The sequence below is a fragment of the Ammospiza caudacuta genome, chromosome 2 (assembly GCF_027887145.1).
Source record: "Ammospiza caudacuta isolate bAmmCau1 chromosome 2, bAmmCau1.pri, whole genome shotgun sequence".
In the NCBI taxonomy this organism is placed as follows: Eukaryota; Metazoa; Chordata; class Aves; order Passeriformes; family Passerellidae; genus Ammospiza; species Ammospiza caudacuta.
In genome coordinates, this window is record NC_080594.1 from 1,267,786 (window position 1) to 1,294,514 (window position 26,729).

At 48.1% G+C, this 26,729-nt stretch overlaps 1 protein-coding gene across 2 annotated transcripts in view; it reads right to left on the reverse strand.

Annotated features, from left to right (window-relative positions):
* Window positions 1-18,313, reverse strand: part of SCAF4 (SR-related CTD associated factor 4) — a 30,544-nt gene extending 12,231 nt beyond the window's left edge. Inside the window, exons 1-10 of one of the 2 annotated variants that reach the window (XM_058824746.1) lie at window positions 18,178-18,313; window positions 9,938-10,021; window positions 9,329-9,373; window positions 7,291-7,452; window positions 5,114-5,249; window positions 2,747-2,886; window positions 2,074-2,250; window positions 1,758-1,858; window positions 1,216-1,263; window positions 14-122 (exon numbers count right to left, since the gene is read on the reverse strand). In XM_058824746.1, coding sequence (XP_058680729.1) covers window positions 14-122; window positions 1,216-1,263; window positions 1,758-1,858; window positions 2,074-2,250; window positions 2,747-2,886; window positions 5,114-5,249; window positions 7,291-7,452; window positions 9,329-9,373; window positions 9,938-10,021; window positions 18,178-18,207 — 1,032 coding nt within the window. In that variant the 5' untranslated portion in view covers window positions 18,208-18,313. The remainder of the gene's footprint in view (window positions 1-13; window positions 123-1,215; window positions 1,264-1,757; window positions 1,859-2,073; window positions 2,251-2,746; window positions 2,887-5,113; window positions 5,250-7,290; window positions 7,453-9,328; window positions 9,374-9,937; window positions 10,022-18,177) is intronic. The other variant, XM_058824747.1, reaches the window with a different exon arrangement.
* Between the last annotated feature and the right edge of the window lie 8,416 nt (window positions 18,314-26,729).

A 26,729-nucleotide genomic window follows, 5' to 3' on the forward strand; every position in this document is an offset into this window, starting at 1 on the left:
AAGCCTGGGTTACCTGGTGCCGCATCGGATCCTGCTGCATTCCCATCATCCGCTGCTGAAATGGATCCATGTTTGGGAGCTGAGGAAACACTGGCTGCTGCATGCCTTCTCCTGGAAACCCACTAAAACAGGAGTATTTTGGTGAGACAAGTCAGTAGATGCACAGGTTTGTCTTTATTTGACAGATTCCTATGCACATTTACACATTCTGGCTGTAATATGAGACAGAACAATTATCTTTGCTATGATCCTATTTCCAACAAAAAAAGAAAAGGAAGAAAGAGTGGCTTCCTGATCTTTGCTCCACTCTAAGAGCAGTCCTTTCACATTTAAAGCGATGCTACACAAAGGTTAGAGCCTCTCTCGCCCCTGCACTTCTATGAGCGTGCTGAAGATCTCAGCCTGCAGAAACATTTCAGAAAGGTTTTCTGCCTTAGGCTCATTCTCTCCCTTTGCAGCTCCTCTTTTGGGAACAAAAGAGGCAACGCTTTTTTCCCTCAAGGAGAAAAAACTGGCTGTACCTCTGCTGTAAGAAAACACTTTGGTTTGGGAGGAAATAGGGCAGAGCAGAAGGCGCTGGCTATCACATGAGGATTATTACAGTGATGCCCATCACTTCCTGATTCAACACACAGAATGGACAGTGCTCAGGGAATTCTGGAGGTCTGCAGGTAACAGGACCTGCTTGCAGACACAGCCTGTGCAAGAAACTCAGCAGCATTTCAGGGGAGAAAGGAATTTGATGGTGATGGGAAATGGAACCTTGCAGCGTCAGAAGACCATTCTGAGAAGATTGTGGACAGATCAGTACTTTACAGAGAGAATTACCGAGCTCACATGCCCCAGACTGGGAGCAACGGGATGCCACCCTCAGGGACACCCTGCACAGCTGTGAGGCCCTGAAGCACCACCTACAGAACATGAACATGCCCACAGGCCTCCAGCTGGGCAGACACCAGCAGTGCCTGTGACCTACCTCCTCTTTCTGCACTCCAGAGCTCCGTCTGCATTCTAAGGCAAACACTATCCATTTCCTTCAGAGACCCTGAATGAGCTACTACTGGTGGACATGAGGTGCTCGAGGTGAGAGACACAGGCAGAAAGCTGATGACAGAGTTAGTGGTTCTGGTTTTGAGAGCAGGCTTTAGATGCAGATACAGAGAGTAAGACATGGGGCCACGCACTGAAGCAGGGAAAAAAGAAATGTGGACTAACCCCGGCATTGAGCACCATCCAGCCTGTGCACTGAATGAGAGAGAGGTCCTGTGGAAAAAACTGGCATGTGGTCATGTCATTCCAGACTTCATCATAATGCACAGCAAAAGGGAAACAGGAGCCTGAGCTGGCTTGTGTGGGGATGGAATGTTTGCAAACATAAAACTGTAAAGGCAATTTTCATTTCTTGAATACTAGAATCTATCACAACGTTTGGAAGAGCACCTTTCCCCAGCCAGTAAAGCAATCCAGCTGATGCAGTGATGCCCTGACACCCTCAGATGTACTGTAAAAACATGGAACTCATCCTGCAACTAAATCTGAGCTTTTCTCTACAGAACAGAGTCCTCCACCAATGAGGCAACACCAGATCACCAAAGTAAAGAGACACAAAAATCTCCCCACCAAAAACTGTTAACAGTGCTTTAAATTTGGACTGTTAATTCAGTTAAACTGAACTAACTTGAAATTTTAATCTACTTTCTCACCTAAAAATGTTTTAGGACAAAGATTTGTTAGTTTTATTATGACACAGAACTTACAAAGCTGGCTGAGACACTGCAGGGGAAGGAGTTGAATCTTCTTTCTTAGAATCTTCCACAGCTTCTGGTTCATCATCGTAGTCAAACCGATCTAGCAGCTTCTGAAAGAAACCACATCAGCACAACTATTTTTTCTGTATCTTACCCAACTGGCAGCCAAAATATCTTTATTATCACATTCTTACAACCAATGTAAGCTCTGAAACTAAAGACAAGGTTAGAATTGGGGAAAAACAGAAATCTATATTCCAATACCAAATAAAAACTGTCCAAAACCAGATTTCTCCATCTTGAGAAAATGTAAACCAAGACTTACTTTGTCAAATGATGTTTTCTGCTCAGGTGCTGTGAAAGCAGCTTTCTGCTCTGGGGGCTGTGCTGCTGTGGTTTTCAGCTGAGCAGTAATAGCTTGAACCTGAGCCATCACAGTGTTGTCTATGACCGGTGACTGGGGCTTCTGAGGCTGCTGGAAGGTCTGCAGGATTTGCTGCAGCTACAGAAACATGAGACAGTGTGAAGTGAATGTCCTCATATAAACACCAAGTATTGAAAGAGCTGTAGGATATAAATTTTATGTCAATACAGATTATGGCAGGGGATGAACACAGCACAACCTGAGTGAACTGTGAAGCATTAACAGCAAGACCACGAGTCCCTTATTTAAATACTTTGGTGGCAGAATTCAGTAGATCCCAACATTGCAGTGCTCAGGCCCTTCAACGCAGCAAACATTTAAATGGACCGACCAATGAAATTCCTCATTTCCTTTGAGATATTCCACCTGTTCCAGAAACCTTCTTACTGCATCAATTTGTACCCAATTACTTAGGCACTGAATATCATGAAATATCACAACTATTGTATGGAAGAATTTAAATACTCTTTCCCACCGAAGACCTTCGGGAAGCTTTTGCTTCAAACCCAGGCTGTCGGTGCCACCACTTCCCCTCCTTTCAGGCAGGCCCTGAAGGGGACAGCGAGCAGGTTACCTGTTGTCCCTGCGTTGTCTGGAAGAGCTGGGCCACAGCCGCGAAGGCGTCGGAGCTGGGCAGCTGCGGCACGGCGGGCACCGAGTTCGCGGTCACTGGCGGCGGCTCCGAGGGAACCTTGGCCGGAGGGGGCGGCGAGCCTGGGGGGCCAGAACACAGGGGGGGCTGTGAGACTCCACAGGGTCCCTCCTGCTCCCCACAGCAAGTGTCAGCTGCCTGCACCCCCCGTTTATCCCAAAAGGGCCTATTCGCAGCACCCCAGCTGCATTTTCTGTTTGCTCTGCCATGAACTGCTCTGCTCACCGCTCACACCTGCACCTGGCATGCACTGGGACAGAAAAGCTGCTCCCGCACGGAATTTCAGCTCCCAGCTCTGTGTTTGTAGCTGTGCAGGTTTAGAAAAGCTCTCATCACTCAAACAGCATTAGCAGTGAGCTTCAATACCCTGAAAGTGGTGGCTCTGCTCCCACAGGCCTGGGCTCATCCTTTTGGATCAACCACCTCATGGCTCACTGCAAGAGCAGCTGAGTTTCTCTCAGCATTTTCCACCAGTAACTGAACCTCTGCAGACAAGTCTGGCAATAATTAAAGGTTTTTAAGGATTACTTCAGAGGCAGTTTTCTTTGATAAAGTTTGTTCACACGTTCCTTTTGCATGTGCACATACCACACCAGCAGCTGATGGATAAATCCTCCCACCAGGAAAATGATTTTTACTCATTTTTCCAGGAAAAGATTCCCATTTCCACTAAGCTTTGCTGAAACTGAGATCACAATTTAAGATATTCTATTAGCGTTCCCATTCTCTCTGCCTTACATTACAACACCTTTTTTAATAAACATCTTGCCAGTACCACATAAATTAGCAATAATCCCATCAATTCCTACATACTGTGAGTAACTATTGTTCACCAGATCTGTTTTAATGGACTTCATAAAGCTGTACAAGGAGTAAGTTAAAAAAACTCCACAGACAGAAATATTTAGTTTGAAACACTAAGCAAACATGTTTGCCTTGCAATAGCTACTCCTTTAAAGCCCTTCCTCTGTTTGCACTTCAAATAACTCCAGGGCTGACAGGCAGCAAGCACAGGCAAATGTGTTGAATAATACTTTCCCAGAAGTGAAATGCAACATAAAAATAAAGCAAAAAGCTATGTGTTGTTTTTAAATATAAAGTAACTCCCCAATTATTTCCTGAATACATTCAGCAGGATATTTGCTTGTTCAAGGGAGAAAATTTGCATTTCTCTCTGTTTTTATGGGTGAAACAGACTCTACTTCACATAATGCATTAATGTATTTATTACTATTATTCATTAGCATATTTATTGCAGGGCCAAATTTCCCCCTCTGGTGCACCTGACTAACCCCACAGAAGATCACTGCAGAGGGCAGCCAACCTGCTCACCCTACTGAGGAGAGAGAGCCGGCCAGGCAGTGCCCCTCACCCGCCCCAAAACTCAACTGTACAGCCACCACTCTGCCCCCAGGCTCAGATGCCAAGGCATTCCCTGGCCCTGGCAGGTTTAGAAAGCCTTTAATGGGACACACTTCCCTGAACACAGCTGGAGATATTTCAGTGTTCTGCTGTCTCTCAGCACACCTCACTCCCTCCACTCCATTTTCCCAGTCCTGCTCCATGAGCACAGTAAACAAGGAGGTTACCACAGCTCAGTGTGAAACACGAGTGCAGAGCCAAAAAGCTGCTCTCTGCAGAGAGAGGGAACTGTGGAATGCATATTCCCTGCAAGCTCTGCTGTGGCACTAAATAGGTCAGTGCAGGCACAGTGGGCAGCCTGGCACTGCTGGGCTCTGCAGGTCAGCGCTCCTCAGGCAGCAGCCCGTGCAAAATCCCAGGCACAAATGTTCTCTCTGAGAACCTGGATGTGAAACACCAGCACAAGACTGTCAGGGCTGCACACTCAGACACTGGCAGCTGCTGCTTTCAGCTACTGAGCTGACTGAAAGGAAGATGAAGCTCTTTAACATCCAAGATCCCACTTACTTATCTGGACTCTGGCATTAAAATAATGACATAAGAATTATAAAATTGAGAAATCACATAAAAATATTCCAAAGCAAAAGAGAAAATATCTGTTTAAGAGGGCACACTGAAGTCACCTGTATATATATGTACACATGCATATATATATATTTAATATATTTCCCAAGTCAGTATTCACATGCTGATAATTTCTGGAGTACAGTATCAGCAGTAATTTAAAATGAGTTTGGCTGCTCATTGTGACAAAGCTGACTTTACTGCTATGTCACTGCTGGAACCAAGAGCAGACACTTTGTGCTGAAGGCAAACAAGCTGCTGCCATGTGCCCTTTGAGAGCAGAAGTTACAATGTCATTCCTACCTTCATTGTTAGTAGCATTCTCTGCCATGGGTGCAGTGGCACTGGTTCCTGCTGCCATATCCAAGAGAGGCTGAATGATTTCAATTTTAAATACTCCATTTTTCTGCCAGAGGTTCAGAACACGAACTATTTTACTCTGTTGAAACAAAAGGAAGCACCAATGCTGAATCTACTTTCCTCTGTTTGCAGAGAAGGTGTGAGCAGCAAGTGACATAATCACACCAGCTTAACAAACCCTGTGTCGTGACAGAGGGCAGCAACACCTTTGAAGTGGCAAAGATAAAAACTGACAACTTATTTTACTGTCACAGCAACCTGTGACATTTCCCTAAAACTCTTCTGGCCAGGCAGAAATCCAGGTGTGATGGACAATCCAGGACATCATTTCAGCCCCATGTCTGCACAGGGATGAAACACCCAACCCATGTGACCAAAAAGAGAAAAGGAAAATAAGCTGGAAAGCCTGCATGAAGAGAGGGACAGTTAGACCAGAAAATGCTACCACAACACTGTGAAGTCAGATTGAGTACCTTGCTTGGTATTGTGCCTAATTCTATGTTGAGACCAGAAACTGCATCTCCATCATTATCCAAAAGATGAGGAAAGCAAGTGGAAACATCCTCACTGATCACTGCAGGATTAATTTAGAGTCAATTAGATTGTCAGCTGTTATTTTAAGCTCTTTTTTTTTTTTTTTTTGGACATGAAGAACAACGCAGCTTCCAGGAACAAGCTGCAAATTGGCCTTTCCTTCTTCAGCCCAGCATTCACACAAAAAAGTCTCAGTAGTTGTGCTGCTTCAGCTGGAACATGCAAGCAGGTAGAAGGCAGAACACATGTTGGATTGCTATTCTTTCTGCAGACTTAGTCATTCACCTGCACACACAGAAGCTTCAAGTACCTTTTAGTTCAAATGAATTGATTCTCTTCTTTCACTGTGACTCAGTTTTATACACCCATGTAAATCCACCTCTAACTAAGTGATTAAAAAATTTTACAAAATGTTTGCTAAAATAACATCCATTATAGAGAAACTTAAAATGTCTATTTTTAAGTAACATTTTGGTCTGATAAACAGTATACTTTTTGTTGCTTTGGGTATTCTATCTCTCCAAAGAACTTGAAAATCATACAAAGGTCAAAAAATGGGCAAAAGCAATACTCCAATTTTCAGTCACATATTAATTTTACAGAAAGGCTGTAAAAAAAAAAAAAAAAAAAAAAAAGCAGCATTATCCTCTTCAGATATCCCCCACAGCTGTTGAGGATCTGCAGGTCAGGGTATTTTTGGTTTTAGGAAACAGAACTTCATTAAAGCAAGTGTGTTTTAAATAATAATATTCCCTATTTCCAGTAGTTCCATGAAGGAGATGGACAGTCTCATTCACTCACATGAACAAAATGGTCATGCAGAAACAGAAAGGAGAAGGGACTGCTCTGTTTCACAGGCCAGCAACCCAGGAGCTCCCAAATAGCAGATTCAATGCCTGAAGGTCTAAATGTTCCACATTAGAGAACTGCAGAGCATCAAAGCCTTTCAAAAGCTTATTTAGAGTCAGAGAGGAAGTCAGGTAGAAAAGGACTATTTCACTCTTACAAAGAGAAAGGGAGTAGGTGATTTTCTGGAAACCAACTGGCAGCTTCTAAACCACACTGTTCTTGGCAGTCTCAAAACTGTTCTGACAGAGGTCACAGAAACCATCTTCTCTGGACCATCAGGAACTCACACCACTTTCTGAGCCTCTGTTCTACTAAAAGGTACAGCAGAACTAAGAAAAATGAGGCCTTAGACCAGCCCTGACAGTGGGGAGCACCAACAAAACTCAAGTATTGGATTGGAAAAGACTAAAGAAATCAACATGATGATTTTCTTAGAAAACATTTCTGAACAGAACAGTCTCTGCCAACAAAAGCAAAGCTTCTCCTGCAATGCTGTCTTGTTGTGGCAGGAAGTTCTGAAGGAGCCTCAAGAAGAACTTTTGGCACATTTACACTGCTGAAGCGTGTGTAAAAAAACTGATGAGGTCAGGCAAAATACATTTTAACTTGAGTTTGCATTTGGCTGTCATCTGTGATAACCCTCAGCGGCAGTCACTGCCAGGGTGAGAGAGAACCCCCAAATCACTACCCAGGCAGCACCCATCAGTGCCCAGCAACACCCGAAGGGCTCGTCCTACCTTGTCTTCAGATGGACACAGATACAAATACTGGAATGTGGCAGTGATGTTCTTGGAGAACCTGGGCCCAAAGACGTCCTTGTCGGTGCCGAACTGGTGCCGGGACTGCCGCACGATGGAGTCGATGACGTACAGGCCCGGCACTTTGTACTCCGGCTTGCACTGCAGGACAGCACCAGGGGGTGAGAGAGAGGGGAACGGGGCCTGAGCCTCCCTGCAACCCTGCTCTGGGGCTGGAGTCCTCTGAGCCTCCCTGCACCCCTGCTCTGGGGCTGGAACCTGCTCTGCACCCCTGCTCTGGGGCTGGAACCTGCTCTGCAACCCTGCTCTGGGGCTGGAGTCCTCTGAGCCGCCCTGCACCCCTGCTCTGGGGCTGGAGCCTGCTCTGCAACCCTGCTCTGGGGCTGGAACCTGCTCTGGAACCCTGCTGCTCTGGGGCTGGAGTCCTCTGAGCCTCCCTGCACCCCTGCTCTGGGGCTGGAACCTGCTCTGCAACCCTGCTCTGGGGCTGGAGTCCTCTGAGCCTCCCTGCAACCCTGCTCTGGGGCTGGAACCTGCTCTGCAACCCTGCTCTGGGGCTGGAGCCTGCTCTGCACCCCTGCTCTGGGGCTGGAACCTGCTCTGCAACCCTGCTCTGGGGCTGGAACCTGCTCTGCAACCCTGCTGCTCTGGGGCTGGAGTCCTCTGAGCCTCCCTGCACCCCTGCTCTGGGGCTGGAACCTGCTCTGCAACCCTGCTCTGGGGCTGGAACCTGCTCTGCAACCCTGCTCTGGGGCTGGAACCTGCTCTGCAACCCTGCTCTGGGGCTGGAACCCTGCTGCTCTGGGGCTGGAACCCTGCTGCTCTGGGGCTGGAACCTGCTCTGCACCCCTGCTCTGGGGCTGGAACCTGCTCTGCAACCCTGCTCTGGGGCTGGAGTCCTCTGAGCCTCCCTGCACCCCTGCTCTGGGGCTGGAGCCTGCTCTGCAACCCTGCTCTGGGGCTGGAACCTGCTCTGCACCCCTGCTCTGGGGCTGGAGCCTGCTCTGGGGCTGGAACCTGCTCTGGAACCCTGCTGCTCTGGGGCTGGAGTCCTCTGAGCCTCCCTGCACCCCTGCTCTGGGGCTGGAACCTGCTCTGCAACCCTGCTCTGGGGCTGGAACCTGCTCTGCAACCCTGCTCTGGGGCTGGAGCCTGCTCTGCAACCCTGCTCTGGGGCTGGAACCTGCTCTGCACCCCTGCTGCTCTGGGGCTGGAGCCTGCTCTGCAACCCTGCTCTGGGGCTGGAGTCCTCTGAGCCTCCCTGCAACCCTGCTCTGGGGCTGGAACCTGCTCTGCAACCCTGCTGCTCTGGGGCTGGAACCTGCTCTGCAACCCTGCTCTGGGGCTGGAGCCTGCTCTGCAACCCTGCTGCTCTGGGGCTGGAACCTGCTCTGCAACCCTGCTCTGGGGCTGGAACCTGCTCTGGAACCCTGCTGCTCTGGGGCTGGAGTCCTCTGAGCCTCCCTGCACCCCTGCTCTGGGGCTGGAACCTGCTCTGGAACCTGCTCTGGGGCTGGAACCTGCTCTGGAACCCTGCTCTGGGGCTGGAACCTGCTCTGGAACCCTGCTCTGGGGCTGGAACCTGCTCTGGAACCCTGCTCTGGGGCTGGAACCCTCTGAGCCTCCCTGCACAGCTGCTCTGGGGCTGGGGTCCTGCTCTGGGGCTGGAACCCTGCTCTGCAGCCCAGCCCTGCTCTTCCTGCCCAGGCAAGCATGAACACTGCACTCTCTGGAATTATCTATTGTCTCAGTGATGATTCCTTTCAGCTCAGCACCTCCAGGTGCCTCGCAGCTGCTGTGTAGGGAAGGTGGGAAATCTCACCATTTACTGCCTTCCTTCCCTCCTTTATGTGTTATGGAAAACTACAGTGTGGAACTCACACAGACAAAGTGATACCTAGCAAACCAGAATTGCCTCCCTCAATCCCTAAGGAACAGAAGCCTTTCTGGTTATTTACTAGCATTATTAGCAATATCTAGCAATGCATATCAATAAATTTCATTTTTTACTTTTTACCTTTTTGATAAACTTCTCCACAATCTGGACAACGTGCTTGTAGAGCTGGAAAATAAATACAGCCATTCATTTATCATCTCCTCAGCAGTGGCACATCATTTTAGAAGCATTTTAACTCTTTGTGCTTACTACCACTTTGGAATGTTGCAGTCACATTCCAAAAAGCACCATGTTCCCAAACAGAAAAATATTCCATGGGGGAAAGCCAGGCCCAAGCCAGAAGTGTGTCAGTGTGCACACAACGCACAGAGCTTGCCAAGTATTAGTGAAAGCTTTCTGGATTTACTTTCTCTGCAATCCACACTGGTTTCACATGCTAAGGTGCAGCTGCATCCTGCAATATTTAGTTTTATTACACACAATCACAACACTCGAGTGGGTGTAGCATGAAAAAGCAACGACTCAAAGAAATCAAGCTGGCATTTTGCTCCCAGCCCAAAACCAAGGGATGAGATTCACCACCCACTTGTTTCTAGACAACAGCCTTAACAGGAACTAGAATAAACCATCCCCCAAGCTGAGATTGGGAAATCCTGAGTATTTACTTACAAGTGAAATAATAAAACATTGCTGCTGCTCCAGTTTCATCTTTGTTTTGTTGTACTTTACCTTAATAGCTTTAATGGCAGCTTTTGTGATGAGAATCATCTTTGCTCGGGAAATAGGAGGTTTCATCTCCATCAGTGAGAAGAGCTAAACAGAGAAAACAAACATTAGAAATGCACTCTGAAGTTCAGCAATTAAGCAAAAACAACATTTCAGGTGGGTGATTGGAGCAGTGCCATCCCACACTGTGCTGGCTGGCCCTGGGAAGAGTGGCTGCTTTACAAAGCCAAGGAAATCAGCATTTACCAGGTTACTGCTAAAAAGAACTGCTCTGCACACTTGGCTGTCTGACCCTCCATGTGGCTCCCAGGGGAAAAGTTCACTCCTCAAGGACAACCTCTGCAGAAGTTATTGATATTATATGAAGTTTAGAGAGGTTTATATGAAGTATACAGAAGTTATGTGTCATCTTTATGGGTGACATTTGCCATAACTGAAAATAAGCATTGGCTCCACATTTCAGAAACTGAGGGAAACCAGGACTGTACACAGAAAGCTGAGCACACACACATAATTGTTTTTACCTTGAAATATTCCTCACAAATCACAGAAAAAACTGGTTTGTGTTACATAATTTCATTTTTGTCTTCATCATAAAGAAAAAATTGAGCCCTTGAATGCGAGTGAGAAATGTCATCAATTATTTGCCACACAGCAAAGTAAGAGAATCAAAGAGTCTCCATTTGTCAGTGTAATGGAAAGTAAGATGTCATTTAAAACTTTGTCTCTTATGTTATTAATTAATAAGTTCCAAGATACTGGTGAAGTGACCAACTTAGACAGATTTATCCACTGCCTCAGTTAAGGAAAAAAGCCATCAATGAAGGAGATAAAAAACTGGCCACATGCTCAGAGAAAAGGGAAATGCTAACAGGGCTTGGAGCTGTACAAAAGGAAGCCTTAGGAAACACCAAGAGAAGGAAATTTACTTTCTTATTCTGTATCTACTTTCTTAATTTGATTCCTGATCCAGGAGACAGGAAAGAAGAAAAGCTGTCCTTGCAGACAGTGGTAGCCACATGCCTTTTCCAACACCAACACAAGCCCATGACTTTTCATTTTTCATCCCCACAAAATGCAAGTTCTTGTGCCAGAACGTTGGGGTTTTAAAGCCACTGCAGCTGTAAGAGATACCCCAGCTAACAGCACTGCTTGCTGAGAAATCACAGTATGGACAAACGAAAACTGCCAGATAAAACACAGAAGGAGAGAGGGCTCTGTGAGCTGATATGGGTTTTTTAAAACATCTTTTCAGTTTAAACTTAAGTGCTTTAGAATTAAGTGCAGAGACTCCTGATGAACAAAGTCAGTGCTATTATTAAATCTCAGGAAAATCTGTTTGAAGAGGTTACAAAATGGGGGGGAAATCCAAACCCCAACACCCACAAACAAACCACCAGAAGGCTCCAAAAGTGAGATGGGGAGGAAGAAAAAGAGGCAGCATTACAACAGACACTCCATATCCCCTCCTTTACCCATGAAGAAGCCACTGGCTCCTCCAGGAAAGGATCCAGTCCCACAGAAAAAGAACAAAGCAGCTGGTGTGGAAGCACTGCTTTGATGTTTGGATTTCAGGAACACAAGGAGAGACCCCAAGGAAATTGGCAGAGCTCAGAGCAGGGCCCAAGGCGACATGAAACGAGTGCAGCAAAATAATAAAGAGAAATGTCCTAAAAGTATCCCAAGCAGGACATTGCAACTGGGGGAAACACAGAAAAAAATAAAAATCCCAGGACACAAACTGCCAGGGAGAAAGAGGCACATATACATGAGTGTCCATATCTATCTATCTATCTATCTATCTATCTATCTATCTATCTATCTATCTATCTATCTATCTATCCATCCATCCATCCATCCATCCATCCATCCATCTCTCTTCACCCCTCCCACCACCTCCTGGAATTTCACCTCAGTATTTTGCTCCTTTTCTTGAAATTACCTAAGATGTCAGAACACCAAATAACTATTTACAGTCATTTCTAATGTCATTCTTGGTATGTTACATGTCAACAGCATGTTTTAGAGATGGCTACAGCTAAACTTTAGCTCCCTTCCTAGTTCCTCGTGGTTCCTCCCTGCTGGAAGGAGGAGCTGCTCAGAGGACACCCAGGTATTTCCAGTTGCATTTGCTCAGTTAGACCTGGATCTTCTTGCACACACATTTCCCAAACCAATATACAAAACAGTCACCCCAGCACTATTTATAGAGGGCTGGTTCACAATAGTACATCCAGTTTCTCATGATCAGCTCAAGGAACAACTTGGACACAAAAATTTACACTCTATTTACAAAAAAAAAAAAAAAAAAAAAGGATGTAACAAAGGCGAAGAAAATGTACAGCTTGAGGTTTTCCAAAGTCCTGCCGCACAACAGGAACCTGTGCCTGCAATGCTGTGACCTGCTAGAAACGACTTTCTGCTTTCCCTGCCCCTAACTGCCCGTTTACAGGATGTGGATACAAGAGAAGCAGAGGTCTTCAAGGGTATTACACTCAAGCCACAGTACAAAATACTGAAGATTTAAGGGCATTTCTGGGTGCCTCTCCCAGCAGGATGGAACTACAAGGTAAAGTATCTGCAAAGCCAGGGATGCAGAAGGCAGAACATTCACCTGCTCAGTTTCAGGCTAAAAATGCCTGAAAGCACAGCAGACCAGCAAAAGGGAGAGCAAGGCCAGAGGGGCTGTGCCCAAAGGCACAATGAGTGTGAAACACAGGAGCTCACAGGGGGCAGAGCGAGCACAGCCCTTCCAGCTCGCACTGTGCCCCTGCTCCAGCCCAGCAGCCCTGTGAGTGCAGGCAGCGCACGAGGAACGGGTGCTGGTGGCCTTCACTTCTCAGCCTTTTGAGCAGCAAATGATTAATTTCTCTCATTCTGTAATTAATGTCCTTTGATGGTGTAGTTTACATGGAAACCTGAGAACCAGGGGGTTTTGAAGTACAGGGGAGAAGTGCTACTTTTACATTTACCCAGCTTGAGGTATGATCTTAAGAAAATCTGTTTTATGTCTGGGTAACACAGTGAAAGTGCCTTTTAGGACTTGAGCTGACTTCCTTGGCTTGGCCCTCCTGCTCAAGTGTCTGTGCCATAGAAAGGTGTCTGTATTTACAAACAAAGAGCTGTGGGCCCGTTTCATCCAGTCACTGAACAAACCCCAGAGCACAGCAGCTGCACAGAGAGGAAGGAGCTCCTGAACCAGACAGTGGTTAGTGATTAGGGGATATCAAGCACCCAGGTCATTGTCAGGACACCTCATTGAGCCTCCCCTTCTCCAATTTCCAGAGCAGTCTAACACACCCTCAGCCATTCCAACATGCCTTGGGTGTCCAACAACCCTTCCCAAAGCAGGCTCCACGTTCATTCACCATCCTTTGGAATGGATTTTATTCATGCATTTAGAAAGCAGCCAACCTCCAGTGACTCACAGGCCTAGCTGCAGTTACATGTTCCTGTACAGAAACAAAAGGATTGTGGAGGCCACAACCAATAAGCACAGCTATTGCACTATTTTGTTACCAAAACTCCTTTACTGCTAATGCACGGCCACATCTCTGAAAGCAATGCTGTCACTCTAGACATTTCCCTTCCCCTACAGAAGTCACTGATCCCTTTCCTCTTCAGGCCCCCGTTTTTCCTCGAGGGAAGGAGGCGGATGTGTTGCTAAGCTGTATCTCAGAGGACCAATGCAAGTCTGCAATGCCTGACCACCAGCTGTGAAGCACAGCAAGCGTTAGGTGCTGCTGAAGGTAAGAGAGCACCACAACATCCAGAGCTGCCAGGCTGCATTCGTTGGGAAATAAGTGAGATTTGACTTTGACCAGCTCTGACCCCCAGGCAATGAATGAAGCTCAGCAGCACTTCATCAACCAAGCTACTTCTGTGGCCTGGAAAGACCATTCACAAATCCTGAACCACTGGGGAGAAACGTCTTCACAAAAGATACTCTCATGAAAATGACATCATGCAAGGGCACAGAATGGAGTTTTGTTTCTCCTCACGTGCTCTGGAAACGCAGCTTGGGGAGCAGCGCAGGGCTCTTTGTCCAGCCCATCTCCTGGAAAGCTGCTGGTGCCACTGCTTCTAACCAGGAATCCCCACGCAGTGTCACAGCTCCCAGGGCTCCTGGAACAGCCTCGGGGCAAAGAGACCCAGCCAGACCCTGGCACTTGTGTCCTTGTGCTTTTCTGTGCACGGGGAGCCCCGCTGGGGATGCTGAGCTCCAGGAACTGCAGCAGAACCACGGGAAGGATATCCTGCTGCCCTCTATTTATAGCTCCTCAGGATGGAGGGAGGGCTGTCCCCAACAGGCACAAACTGCCCCACTGATCCCAGCTGTCCTGTGCCCTAAGGACGGCAAACAGCAAAAAGGAAGGTGCAGCTCCAGCTCTAAATAACCAGCCCCAGCGCTCCCATGGGTTTGTCTCCAGGCACATGAGGGGGGTATCAATTGTTTCAGGGGCACACATTAACACTGAGACACGGGACTGAGTGAGTGATGCGCATTACTCAACACAAATAAAAGATTACAAAACAGGAAAGTTGACTTTATTCTACTTCCAGCAGCAAGACTGTGAGAAAAAAATCTTTATTTCTAATTCTTATACCCAGTAAACTATGCCTCAAGTTATCCAGATTCAAGAAAAAGGCATCCCCTAAAGTAAAACATGCCAAGGATTTATATGGCAGATGTTCAGTGGGGAGTTTTTTGTTTGTGTTTGGGGGGGGTGATTTTTAATTTTTTTTCAAAGAAAAATGTTTGCTTGTTTCCTTAAAACCAAAAAAAGTTCTGTCCCATTATGCAGTTGACTTTTGTGATGTATTTATACTGTAACATAACATGCCCACCTAACACCTGAATCCTAACTGGTGAAATGAACTCCTCAGAGAACACACACTGCACTCCAGACCTGTCAGATCCCCCCCCTTCAGCTGGCAGCACCTGCTCAAACCACAGCTGCAGGGAAATACAGCAGCCAATACAAAAGCCCTGCACGCTCCTGTAGCAACATGAGCACTTGGAGGAGGACGTTCACTGGCAAAGCTGCACTCAAAATGCAGGTCCAAAGAACAGGATCGGCAATGGCACCACAATCCAACACAAATTACACAACCCAGGAGTTCCCACCCCCTGCCAGAGCCAAACTCACTTCTCTCCCTGCCCAAGAGGGGACAGCAACCCCACCAGGTTTACAGCCACACTTGGAACTTGGGCCTCCCACCATCTGAGAAACTGCTGCCAACACCCCAAAAACCCCAAATGGTGGGAGCACCTGACGGAGTAAATGGCATTTCCTCTTTCAGGCAAAGTGGCCAAGAGCTGGCAGGTGCCACCTCCAGGGAATCACCTCCAGCAACCACGGCGAGTGCAGCACCAAACTGGATTTGCAGCTGCATTTGCCAGGGTTAAACTGCAATTTTCCCTGGCTACAGTGGCACAGTACTGGAATTCCTGCACCTCCAGCAAGTGCAGGAACTCCAGGCCAGTAGTGTATTCTGTACTCCTGTGGGGTGCCCTGTACTCCTGTGGGGTGCCCTGTACTCCTGTGGGGTGCCCTGTACCCCTGTGGGGTGCCCTGTACTCCTGTGGGGTGCCCTGTACCCCTGTGGGGTGTCCTGTATCCCTGTGGGGTGCCCTGTACCCCTGTGGGGTGCCCTGTACCCCTGTGGGGTGCCCTGTACCCCTGTGGGGTGCCCTGTACTCCTGTGGGGTGTCCTGTATCCCTGTGGGGTGCCCTGTACTCCTGTGGGGTGCCCTGTACCCCTGTGGGGTGCCCTGTACTCCTGTGGGGTGCCCTGTACTCTCCTGTGGGGTGCCCTGTACCCCTGTGGGGTGCCCTGTACTCTCCTGTGGGGTGCCCTGTATCCCTGTGGGGTGTCCTGTACCCCTGTGGGGTGCCCTATACTCCTGTGGGGTGTCCTGTATCCCTGTGGGATGCCCTATACTCCTGTGGGGTGTCCTGTATCCCTGTGGGGTGCCCTGTACTCTCCTGTGGGGTGCCCTGTACTCTCCTGTGGGGTGCCCTGTACTCTCCTGTGGGGTGCCCTATACTCCTGTGGGGTGTCCTGTATCCCTGTGGGGTGCCCTATACTCCTGTGGGGTGCCCTGTATCCCTGTGGGGTGCCCTGTACCCCTGTGGGGTGCCCTATACTCCTGTGGGGTGCCCTGTACTCTCCTGTGGGGTGTCCTGTATCCCTGTGGGATGCCCTATACTCCTGTGGGGTGTCCTGTATCCCTGTGGGGTGCCCTGTACCCCTGTGGGGTGCCCTGTACTCCTGTGGGGTGCCCTGTACTCTCCTGTGGGGTGCCCTGTACCCGTGTGGGGTGCCCTATACCCCTGTGGGGTGCCCTGTAGCTGCCCATGTTCACTGCTGAAGCTGCTCCCCTCCCAATAAAGGCAGTAACTCCCCAGGGAGCTGGGAGTGGCACCCCGAAGGCCTCACCAGCCCTTGCTACCCCACCACTGAGGGAACAACCCCCAGAGCTTTGCAGCAAGAGCTCTGTCCCTGGCAAAGGGCAGAAAGGAACAAACCCTGCCGTACACGCGCCCCCCTCACAGCTGCTGCAGCGCGCACAGCTCCAGGAGCGGGGCAGGCAAAGGGAAGGAAGGCAGCAGTGTGAGCTGGGCTTTCTGCCCTGCACAGCCCCTGAGAGGGAGCAGGGCAGGAAGCACGGAGCCCCTGCAGTTATCCACGCGCTGCTCCACACCAGCAGCTCCAGGGAAGCGCTCAGGCGCGCCCAGGGCTGCCGACAGGGATTTCGGCGAGCGCACTCCTCTCCCCCAGATGCGAGATCCGGCTGAAGCCAGCGGCAGCCCCCAGCAGGATTTCCCTCAGCATTCCCGAGGGAAGGCATCCCCCCGCTCCCGCAGGACAGCAAGAGGTGGGATGCAAACACGGGTTGCCAGGACACGGGCCGGTCACGGGATCCCCGAGCACCAACTCCTGCTCTGCGGGCACGCTCAGCACCGGCACCGGCACCGGGGCCACCGTGCCAGCCCCGGCACTGCCTGCACCGCGCTCACACCGAGGCGGGAAATTCACAACGTCGCCGCTGACTCTTTCTACAACACTGAAAATGACACACGTGTGCCGTTCTGGGTTTTTGGGGAAGGTGGCCTTGCACCTGCCATCCCACTGGTTTGGAGCTGCACAAACCCCCAAAACACTGGCAAATAAACAAACCACTAACGGGATCTGCATGCCATCCACTTTTCCCTTGGCTCTTGCACAGTTTTGGTTCAGATGAGGGCATTCCCAGGTGCGTGTGTGACAAAGCCTTGCAGAGAGGGAGCCTCACAAATCCCGAGTCCATCACAGGGGAGCAGCTGCCATCCCTCCTGTTTCTGTTCAACGGGCAGGCACAGCCACCCAGCCTCCAACACGAACCTGGCAACAGGCTCTGCCTCAGCTCTACGTGACTTTGTGTCCACGGAGGGGCTGCACAGCCACACTGTCCAACTGAGGCAGAAGTACAACTAACAGTAATTAATAATAATTGAAGTCACGTGTCAAAAACTTTACACAGCAGAGGCTGGATGGAGTTGCTATATATTATGCAAAAAACAACCACGGCCCTCTTTGCTTCCCACTGACTAAGAAATAAACCAAGCCAAAACCAGAAGAAGACGGGGAGGGACCTTTGCGCCGTAGGAAAAGCGAGTAAACGGCTTTCAGCCTGTCAAGTCCCCGGAACTGGGATCGATCCCCGAGTCCCATCCCCGGGACGAGCCCCGTCCCACGGCTCCCTGCCCCTGCAGGCTGTGCCCGTGCCGCGGCTCTCTGGCCCAGCCATTACCGGGAAGGGCCGGTCCCGACCCGCGGCTTCCCCGGCACCGCGTGACGGCCCGGGCACCCCGCGATCCGGCCCGGGATCCCGGACCCCGCTCTGCGCCGCTGCCCGGAGGGGAGCGAGGCAGCGGGAGCAGGACGGAGGCGGCCGGGCCGGCCCGGGGCTCCCTCCAACGCCTCCGGCCGTGCAGGCCCGGCCCGGCCCGGCCCGGCCCGCGCGGGGCCTCGCGGAGCGGCCGCTGAACGGCCCGGCTGCGCTCGCCTCCATTTTCCCCCGCAGCAGCGCTCCCCGCCCGGCGGCGGGCCCGGGCCGGCGCTCCCCGCGCAGGCCGCAGGCGGCGGGCCCGGGCCCGGCCGGAAGCGCGGGGAGCCGGGGGACGCGATGGCGGCCGCCGTGTGTGCCCCCCCCCGCGCCGCGGCCCGCGCTTCGCCGCCCGCTCCCCGGCTCCCACCTCTTGGTTGAAGGCGTTCACGGCCTCCATGTCGGCGCTGGCGGCGGGAGGCGGCGGCGGGCGGCGGGCGTGGCGGGCGGGCGGCGCGGCAGGGCCGGTCGGTGCCCTCAGGGCGCGGCCATGATGGCGGCGGCCATGGCGGGGCTCGCGGGCAGCGCGCGGCCCGGGCCGACCGCGCGACGGGCGGGGGGGGGCGAGGCGCGGTGCACGCCGGGATCGGCCGGGCCTCCTCCCGGCCCACGCGAGACGTTGGGCGGGAGGGATGGCGGCGCCACGTGACCGCCCGCCGCCATGTCAGCGCCACCCCCGCTGTGGCGGGCGGGAATGGCGGCGGCGGCAACGTTAGTGCCCTAGCCCCCGGCACGCCCACCGGTGCCGTGGGGCCGCCCCTCACAGCGGTGGGGCGGCTGCCCCTCATGGGCTCGGCTGGGTCCGGCTGAGCTCGGCTCCGGTCGGCTGCACTCGGCCGAGTTCGGCTGAGCTCGGAGCCGCTCGTGCGTTCGGCTCGGCTCGGTTCGGTTCGGCTGAACTCGGCTCGGTTCGGCTGAACTCGGCCCGGTTCGGCTGAGCTCGGAGCCGCTCGTGCGCTCGGCTCGGCTCGGCTCGGCTCGGCTGAGCTCGGCTCGTTTCAGTGAATGCAATAAAATAAAAATGAAATTTCGAATTTCGTGTCCTGTCAGTGTTTTTTTTTGTAGGATGTAAGCACGGAGTATTAAAGCCTGATAAGGAATGTGTGACTAATTAACTTGTAAGCATTTTTGGTTTTGCAATACACTGGTAAAAAAATAAATATTTATATTTGTGTTTATATTTATATTGTATTTGAAGGAGGATAAAGAAATCCAAAGCAAGTGACAACTCTCCGGTCAAAGATGATAACAGAAGATCAAGATGATTTCCTTGGTACACTAGAGAAGCACTGATCAAATCCTAACCTGTGATTTCTATTAAACTTTCTGGGTATTGGGGAGGAAATAATTCCTGAGAGACGTCACACCTTCAATTTCAAAGCTTTTTTAAAATTTTTTTTGTTTTAAATTTCCTGCTGTTCCACCAGTGCCTGCAGTGGCCAGGAGATGGCTCTGATGTCCGCACTAAGATTAAAACCAGGGAAAACACTTTTCTCTCCCCTGAAACTCTATCTGAGGAGTGCCAGCAAATCTCTTCGGCCAATGGTGGGGAAAATAAAGATAATTTCCCATTTTAAAAATACTAAAATTTATTCCAAATATAATTCACAACTATAATTATACACCTAATTTATTTGAAAAACCCAAAAAATAAAACTTTTCGACATTTGCTTTCCTTCTTCTCCTCTAAATCTATTACATCCCTATTAAAAATATTCAATTTACCCTAAATATTAAAAAAATCTATCTTTCTAATATTTCATCTAATAAATTCCTTTCTATTCTAATAAATTCCTAATCTAATAATTCTAATAACTTCCTCTATACAATCTACAACTTCTCTAAAATAAAAACTCAAATTTCTAAAAAAACTAATAAAACCCCTAACCCAAAAATAAACCCAAACATTAAAAAAATCCTAAATAATATAAAAACTAAAAAAAAAATAAACCAAATCCTAAAAAAATTATCTAACCCTGTAATCTAAAACTTTACACATGAACAAATTCAAAACCCAACTAAAATTAAAAATACCTAAGAAAAAACAGGCTTGATGATATACTACTACTACTAATAATAATAATAATAATAATACTGTGATGTCAGTAATTATAAAAATATCATTTTGTATATACATACTCTTATATATATGTATATATGTGTATGTTTTGTATATACACATATATACATATATACATACATATATATATATAATATGTCATACATATATATATATATAATATGTATATATATATTAAATGCTTCACTTGCAAACCTCACTGCTTTGGCTCTGCTTGGATTTTATTGTGAGTTGGGTTTTTAGTTTTTTGTTTGGGTTTTTTTTTTTGTCTGTTTGTTATTTGGAGGGTTTTTTTTTTATTTTCGGGGGTTTTGTTGGGTTTTGGGGGTTTTTTGTTTGTTTCTGCATTTTTTGGTGGGTTGGGGTTTTTTGTTTTATTTTTTGGGGTTTTTTGTTTGGCTGGTTTTGTTGTTGTTGTTGTTGGTTTTTTTTTTGGCAAGGTAGAACCCCCATCATTTCCAACATAATTATTAAAACAAACCCTGCCAAAATAAACATTCCTGTGCATGTGTGCGTGGATGCTCTCTTCCCCAAAGACAGGAAACAAGTGGTGGGACGGCTCTGTTGGCTCTCCTGCTCCTCCAAAACACAGGAATGCTGCAGAAAGGGGAGCTCCACATCTCCTGGAAGCACTTTGGCTTTGCCCTGGATTTTAATTTAATTTCCCATTTGCTGTCACAAGAGCAGCTTTCCCCAGCTTCTGCTGCTCCTCTGCAGTCCCGTGACTAATTGGCAGTGACAATTTAGTACCTGCCTCTTTCACAGCACAAACAATTTTTAAATATTTTTGGATTTTTTTTTTTCATTTATTTACACGCCCGGGGATTTTTGTGTGATGAGAAGCCCACATTGCAAAGGTTTTTGGTTTGTTTTTTCCCCCAATACACGCATTTCTGTGTTCTGATTTCCTGCAATTCCCCCATATCCACAAATATGGCTCATATTAGGAAAATATGGGCAAGCCCAGATTGGATTCTAGGAAAAATACCTTGCTGCAAAGTGTACAAGTACAGCTGGGGATATATTCATGTTGAATACATGTGCTTGTAAAAAAGATCTTTTATTTGCATGTTTGACTCAGTGTGGGGATTGGAACACGCTTCGGAAGTCATTCCTGCCAACATTTTGGGGAGATTCTTAGATTCTTAGAGCTTTTCTGTGTTTTTGATATTACACTATTTGGAAATCAACCAGCTGGCACCGAGGCACGTTTGGCATGAGCTGATTCTGCTTTCAGTGACCCTGAGCTCTGCTAGCATCTTATTCAGAAGCTTTAAGAGATGAAGTTCGTGTAATTACGCTTTTTGTACACACTTTTGTGTTTTGGGGAAAGGAGGCCTTAATTTGGTAAGGGAGTGACTCATTTATTTATGTTGTTATTGGTTTGCTGATTGGATTAAACCTTGGCTAGTGACTGCCCAAACATTTCAGTTGTAATGCTTGTATGTAAAAAGGGATGTACATTTGATACACAAATGCTTGTGTATCATCCTGTGATATTACCAGGGTTACTTTTGTAAAAATGGGCTGGCTTTCAATATTAGGCTTTAAATTTATTTTTGTGCGGCTTTGCTCTGCTGAAAATTTACTTACTCCAAGATTCACATCCACTTTTCACAGAATCACAGAATCACAGAATCACAGAAGTTCAAGACTGGAAGAGACCTATAAGATCATCAAGTCCAGTCGATGTTCTAACTGTTCAACCTGTCCTGTCTCCTATCCTGTTTTAACGCGTATTAGGGGCCAGAATAAAGGAGTGAAGCTCCAGTGGAGCTCCTGAGAGCGACCAGACCCCATCAGCTGATGGAACAAAACCCAAAACCCTCCCCGTGAGCTCTGCTGGACCTTCCCCCTCTCTGTTCCGACAGCTCCCAGCTCTGATGGCAAAGCTTTCCCCGGATCCTGCTGCCGGCCGCCCTCCTGCTGTCCTGCCTGGCCCCCAAAAGCACACCTGAGTCTGGTCTGCAGGCTCCCACAGAAGGAGGCTTTCCTGGCTTGCTGTGCTGCCTAATCACCCTCCCTGTTACCAATGTGTGTCTTGTCTCACAGCACGAATTTGTGTGGATCCAGCTCCCCAGCCCCAGATCTCATTATGGCCCTGCCTGTGAGCCTGGGCTCCCACTCAGGCACACACACGCACAGAGCTCTCCATTTGCCAGCCTTGAAAGGACCAAGCTCCTCACTGGAAAGTTTATTATTTAAATCTTTTCTTCGCTCTCAGAGCCCTTTCCTGAATTCTCTGCAGTTTACCAACTCCTTGACTCGTGGAGGTGCAGTTTTCCGGCTGGGGTTGCAGGAGACTTGGGTCATTGAGCAGCCTTTCTTTTCCCTTCTTTCCCTTTTCCTAAGAAAAAATCCTTTTTCTGCTGGTTTTGCCTTGGGCCAGGGACTCAGATGTTCTTTGTGATAAGCAGAGGGCCCTCCCATGCCTGAGCCACGTTATCTCTTTTGGCCGCTTTGGAGCAGCAGGGTCCGAAAGTGCTGTCAAAGCCTGAGTGTTCATGAGCAATTCCTCTCCCCCGCCAAATATTTCATGGCACTCAGTGCTCCTCAGCCAGGTGGATCAGTGCTGATTCAGGGGGGAATGTGCCTGCAGCAGAAACAGGTGCAGGAATGAAAATCCCTCTGGGGTTTGTAAATAATCACCCTGATACTCAAACTCCATTCTGTAACCGTGTAAATATGCAAACCCGGAGCTGTGGTTTTGTCTGTGCTGTTTTTCTTCTTTCTAGAAATTCTGTCAGTGAAATATTTTTTGGAGCATTCAGGAGCTGCCTTCCAGTTTTCCACTGAGGAATTTAGTGGGATGTGCTGACTGGAACCTCTCTCCCCCTGAGTGTTTGAGACAATTCCCCCCCTGGAATCCCTGGGATCAGAGCCCAAGTGCCTGCAGCAGCCACAGTGGGAGCTGGGGGCAGCAAACCCATCTGTGTAATAGGAGAAAGAGCAACAAAACCTCATGGGAAATATGATTTCACCAATTTATTTTGCATGGGGAGTTGGAACAAACGGTCCCAGAGCTCCTCCTGCTTTGTGCTCCTTGAACCAAGGTGTTAGGGGGTTGAGATTGTGGGTAACCCTCCTGAGACTGAAAAATAAGCAAGAAAGGGAAAATAACCTGGAGAGAAACAGGGATTTGAGGGGGATGTGTGTCTGTGTGGAAAGGGAACCTTTCCTGGGCTGGAACATGGTGGGATGCAAAGGAGCTGTATTGGTTTTCTTGGCTTTTACAGACATGGGGGCAACTGAGGGGCACTTTAAAAGGTTTTATTCCATGATCAGCCTCGATGAATGGTGAGACACGAGAGATGTAAAACTCAACACGCCTCACCTCAGTATTTACATACAAACACACAAAACTATATAAAGTTCCTGTCAAGTTTTAAAGATTCTATTAGACAGAGTTGTGTGCAGTGTGCTGGCAGGCTTTGGGGAGCAGAGGCAGAGCAGCAGTTTCCCTGTGAAATGCACATTCCGGGCCTGTTTCCCCCGATGCCGTGACCCCAAAGCCCCAGTGTGCAGCAGAGAGGCAGGAATTTGCTCTTGCCCTGCTCTGAGCTCTCTGCTGACAGCTGAGAGCAGCCAGGGAGCTTTGCCCTGAGCTGGAACATCTGGAGAGTGCAGCTCTGCTCTCCCTGCAGCATCCCCAGCTCAGGAATGCTCTCGTGCCAAGGAAAAACTTGGAGGTGAAATACCTGTTGGTTGGAATATGTATGGAATAATGCCAAGGGCAGGGACACCTCCCACTGTCCTATGTTGCTCCAAGCCCTGTCCAGCCTGGCCTTGGGCACTTCCAGGGACCCAGGGCCATCCACAGCTTCTTTGGGCACCTGTGCCAGGGCCACAGCACTCCCAGGGATTCTTAATTTAAAACTGAATCTATTCATTTGAAGCTGGTGTCACTTCAGAAGTGTTTCAGGTGCTGAGCACAGCCCAGAGTGTTCACCTGTAAATAATTGCACATTTCACACCGGGGTGTGCCAGCCCTGAGCCTCTGATGTGGTGTCCAGAGACCTGAGTGCAGCAGGGAAACTGAGATTTGCAGCTGAGCCTTGCAGTCCTCACCCAGCCAGCCTGTCCTGGGCACACAGGAAAACCCTTGCAAAATTCGTGTTTCCAGCTGCCAAGCACCCAGGTGAACTTTCATAGCTTGCTACCAGGCTGCATTCATTAAAAAAAAATCTTCATTTCAAGGTTTTTCTAATCTGATTTTCCAGCAGTTCAGTCATCCATCCAAAAGTCTCCCACGATTAAACAGAACATGGGGGTCTTTGTTCAGGGGGGAATCGCTGCTCTGGTCACTTTTAACAAGGTGTTTGGGATATCTCTTGCAAGGAAGCATTTGAATATCTGCATTTTGTTAAACACCTTTTACTAGAGATGCAAGCACACAGCCACCCTGGCCTCTGAGGAATTGGGATATTTTCTGACCTGTTGCCAATAAAAAGGAGGAGAGTGAGGAGATACAACTGTACATTTTTGGGGGCATCCTGTCAGGAGGGTTTGGAGCAGCAGCAGCAGTCCCTCCTGGACGTAAAGCTTTATTTAACCCCATTTTTAGCCTCAGCATGCTCTGAGAAGGCTCTCAGAGGTGAGGAGCACCAGGCCTGACCCCGGGAGGCCACGGCAGGGGCTCTGTGAGCATCCCCCACCCCTCAGCCCAAACCCAGGGATTCACAGGGCTCTGGCCCCCGGCTCTTCACATCCCATCCATCACTGACACCTCAGAGCCTTTCGAACACACGGGGCATTTCCCACACAGCCCTCTGGTGTCCCCTTACACGTAAATGGGACTCAAACCCAGATCCCGAATTACACCAGAGTGTGCCCTGCAGGGAGCCCTTCCCAGCAGTTCCACTGAAATTCAGAAACTGAACTTCCCAATTAATGCAATGTGAAAAAAAAAAAAAATAACAGCACCAGTACAGCAACCCCCTGCCAGTCACTCTGATATTAAATTCCATTAAATTCCATTAAATTCCCTTTTCTTCATGGCACCTCCAGGAGCTCAGTGTGTGTGCTGGCTGTGGGGGACAGAAGCTGCAGAGAGCAAAATGGGGATTCTTGGGGGACACAGCTCTGGCAGAGAGTTTGGAGGGGCAGTGCCACATCACCCCACTGCCAACACACCAAATGCTTCAATGCCCACTCAGGTAAATTTCCATATTTATATATACATTTATATATATATATATATATATATATATATATATATATATATATATATATACACATTTATATATATATATTTATATATATATATCTATTTATATATATATATATGTACATTTTATATATATATATGCACACACACATATATATATACATATACATATATACATATATATACATATGTAGATATACATACATATTTATATATATACATACATATACACATTATATGCATATATATTTGCATATTTATATAAACATATATGTACTTATACACACACACACATATACACATACACAGTTGTACACATATAACCATATTCTAAATATTTTTGAGGATGACATATATCCAAAGACAAGTTTTGAGCTGGGTTTAGGAAGGTCCCTGTCCCCGAGTGGCATCTGCAGGACCCAGGCACAGAACTCACAAATGTCCTCAGCTGCTCCTGGACATCCCTGGCACATGGAGAGGGTTCTCTTCTCCACTGCTGTACCTGTGCCAGCAAACACAGGTTCTCTGCCTGAACTCAGGGATTCAAACTCCACAAACCCCTCAAAAATCATCCAAGAACAAATATACTCTCCCTTCAAAAAAATCTCCTTTAAATTAATTTAAACTCTTTTATGTCTGAACCCCAAATATTACAAAATTAAACAGCTATCAAAACAACACCCCCAAAAAAACCCTCAAACCCAAACCTTGCAAAACCCCCCAATTATTTTAAAGCCGGATGAGACACCCAGGACTGCATAAGCCATAACATTGACTTTCTCTTTTTTCAGCCCATCAGCACTAAGTGAGGCTATCTCTGTGCCCTGGCTGCAGTCAGCAGTTACCCACAGGCTGCTGATGAGGCAGGGAAATGTTCAATTACCACCTTTAAAATGACCAGGACAGATATACTCGGTGCCTTCCTGCAGCAGAATTTCGAATTTGTCAACTCTGCCTATTGTAGAGCACTGAAAAGCTGTTCTGACACTGTGGTGCAAAAATATGTGATTTTCTTTGTAAGAACATCATAACTCCAAGGACTGGCTGATCAATGGAGTATTATACCCAATGTCAAGGTCCTCATTATGTTATCATCCAGCACTAACTCAAATAAATTGTGATTTATCAGAAATAAACACATATATCCAACCCCCATATCAGACTTTGGAAAATTTGGTTTTTGCGTATAACCGTCGTGGACGATTTCAGAGCTCGTATTCCCAGAGTTTCTACATCAGCCAATGTGATCAGTAGAAAAGAATAGCTCAAAAAGAACACAAACATAAAAATAAAATATAAATTCCCAGTGTCACTATCCCAACAGCAGCCAGACACCTTCTATATAAAAGGAACAATTGCTGGTTTTCAGTCTGTCTTGTCACAATTTAAACATAAGATCTTTACTTCAAGGAAGCTTTTGTTAGGGACTTTTTTTTTAATTTAGTTAATTTCCTTGGTGTAGAAAGGGGTGGAAATTCCTTGAAATGTTCAGGTGGAAGTGAGTGACAGTGCCAGCAGTAGCAAGGCCTCATAGAAGGTTTTGTGCTTGCTCTGCAAACAGAAAAATTCCCATAAGGATCCAGCCCAGGCAGACACTGGGGATTGGGCCCAGGGGCTGCACCCTCCTTTATGGCTGTAAAATCCCAAAAATCCATTTTCCTGCAGTGCTTTAAAG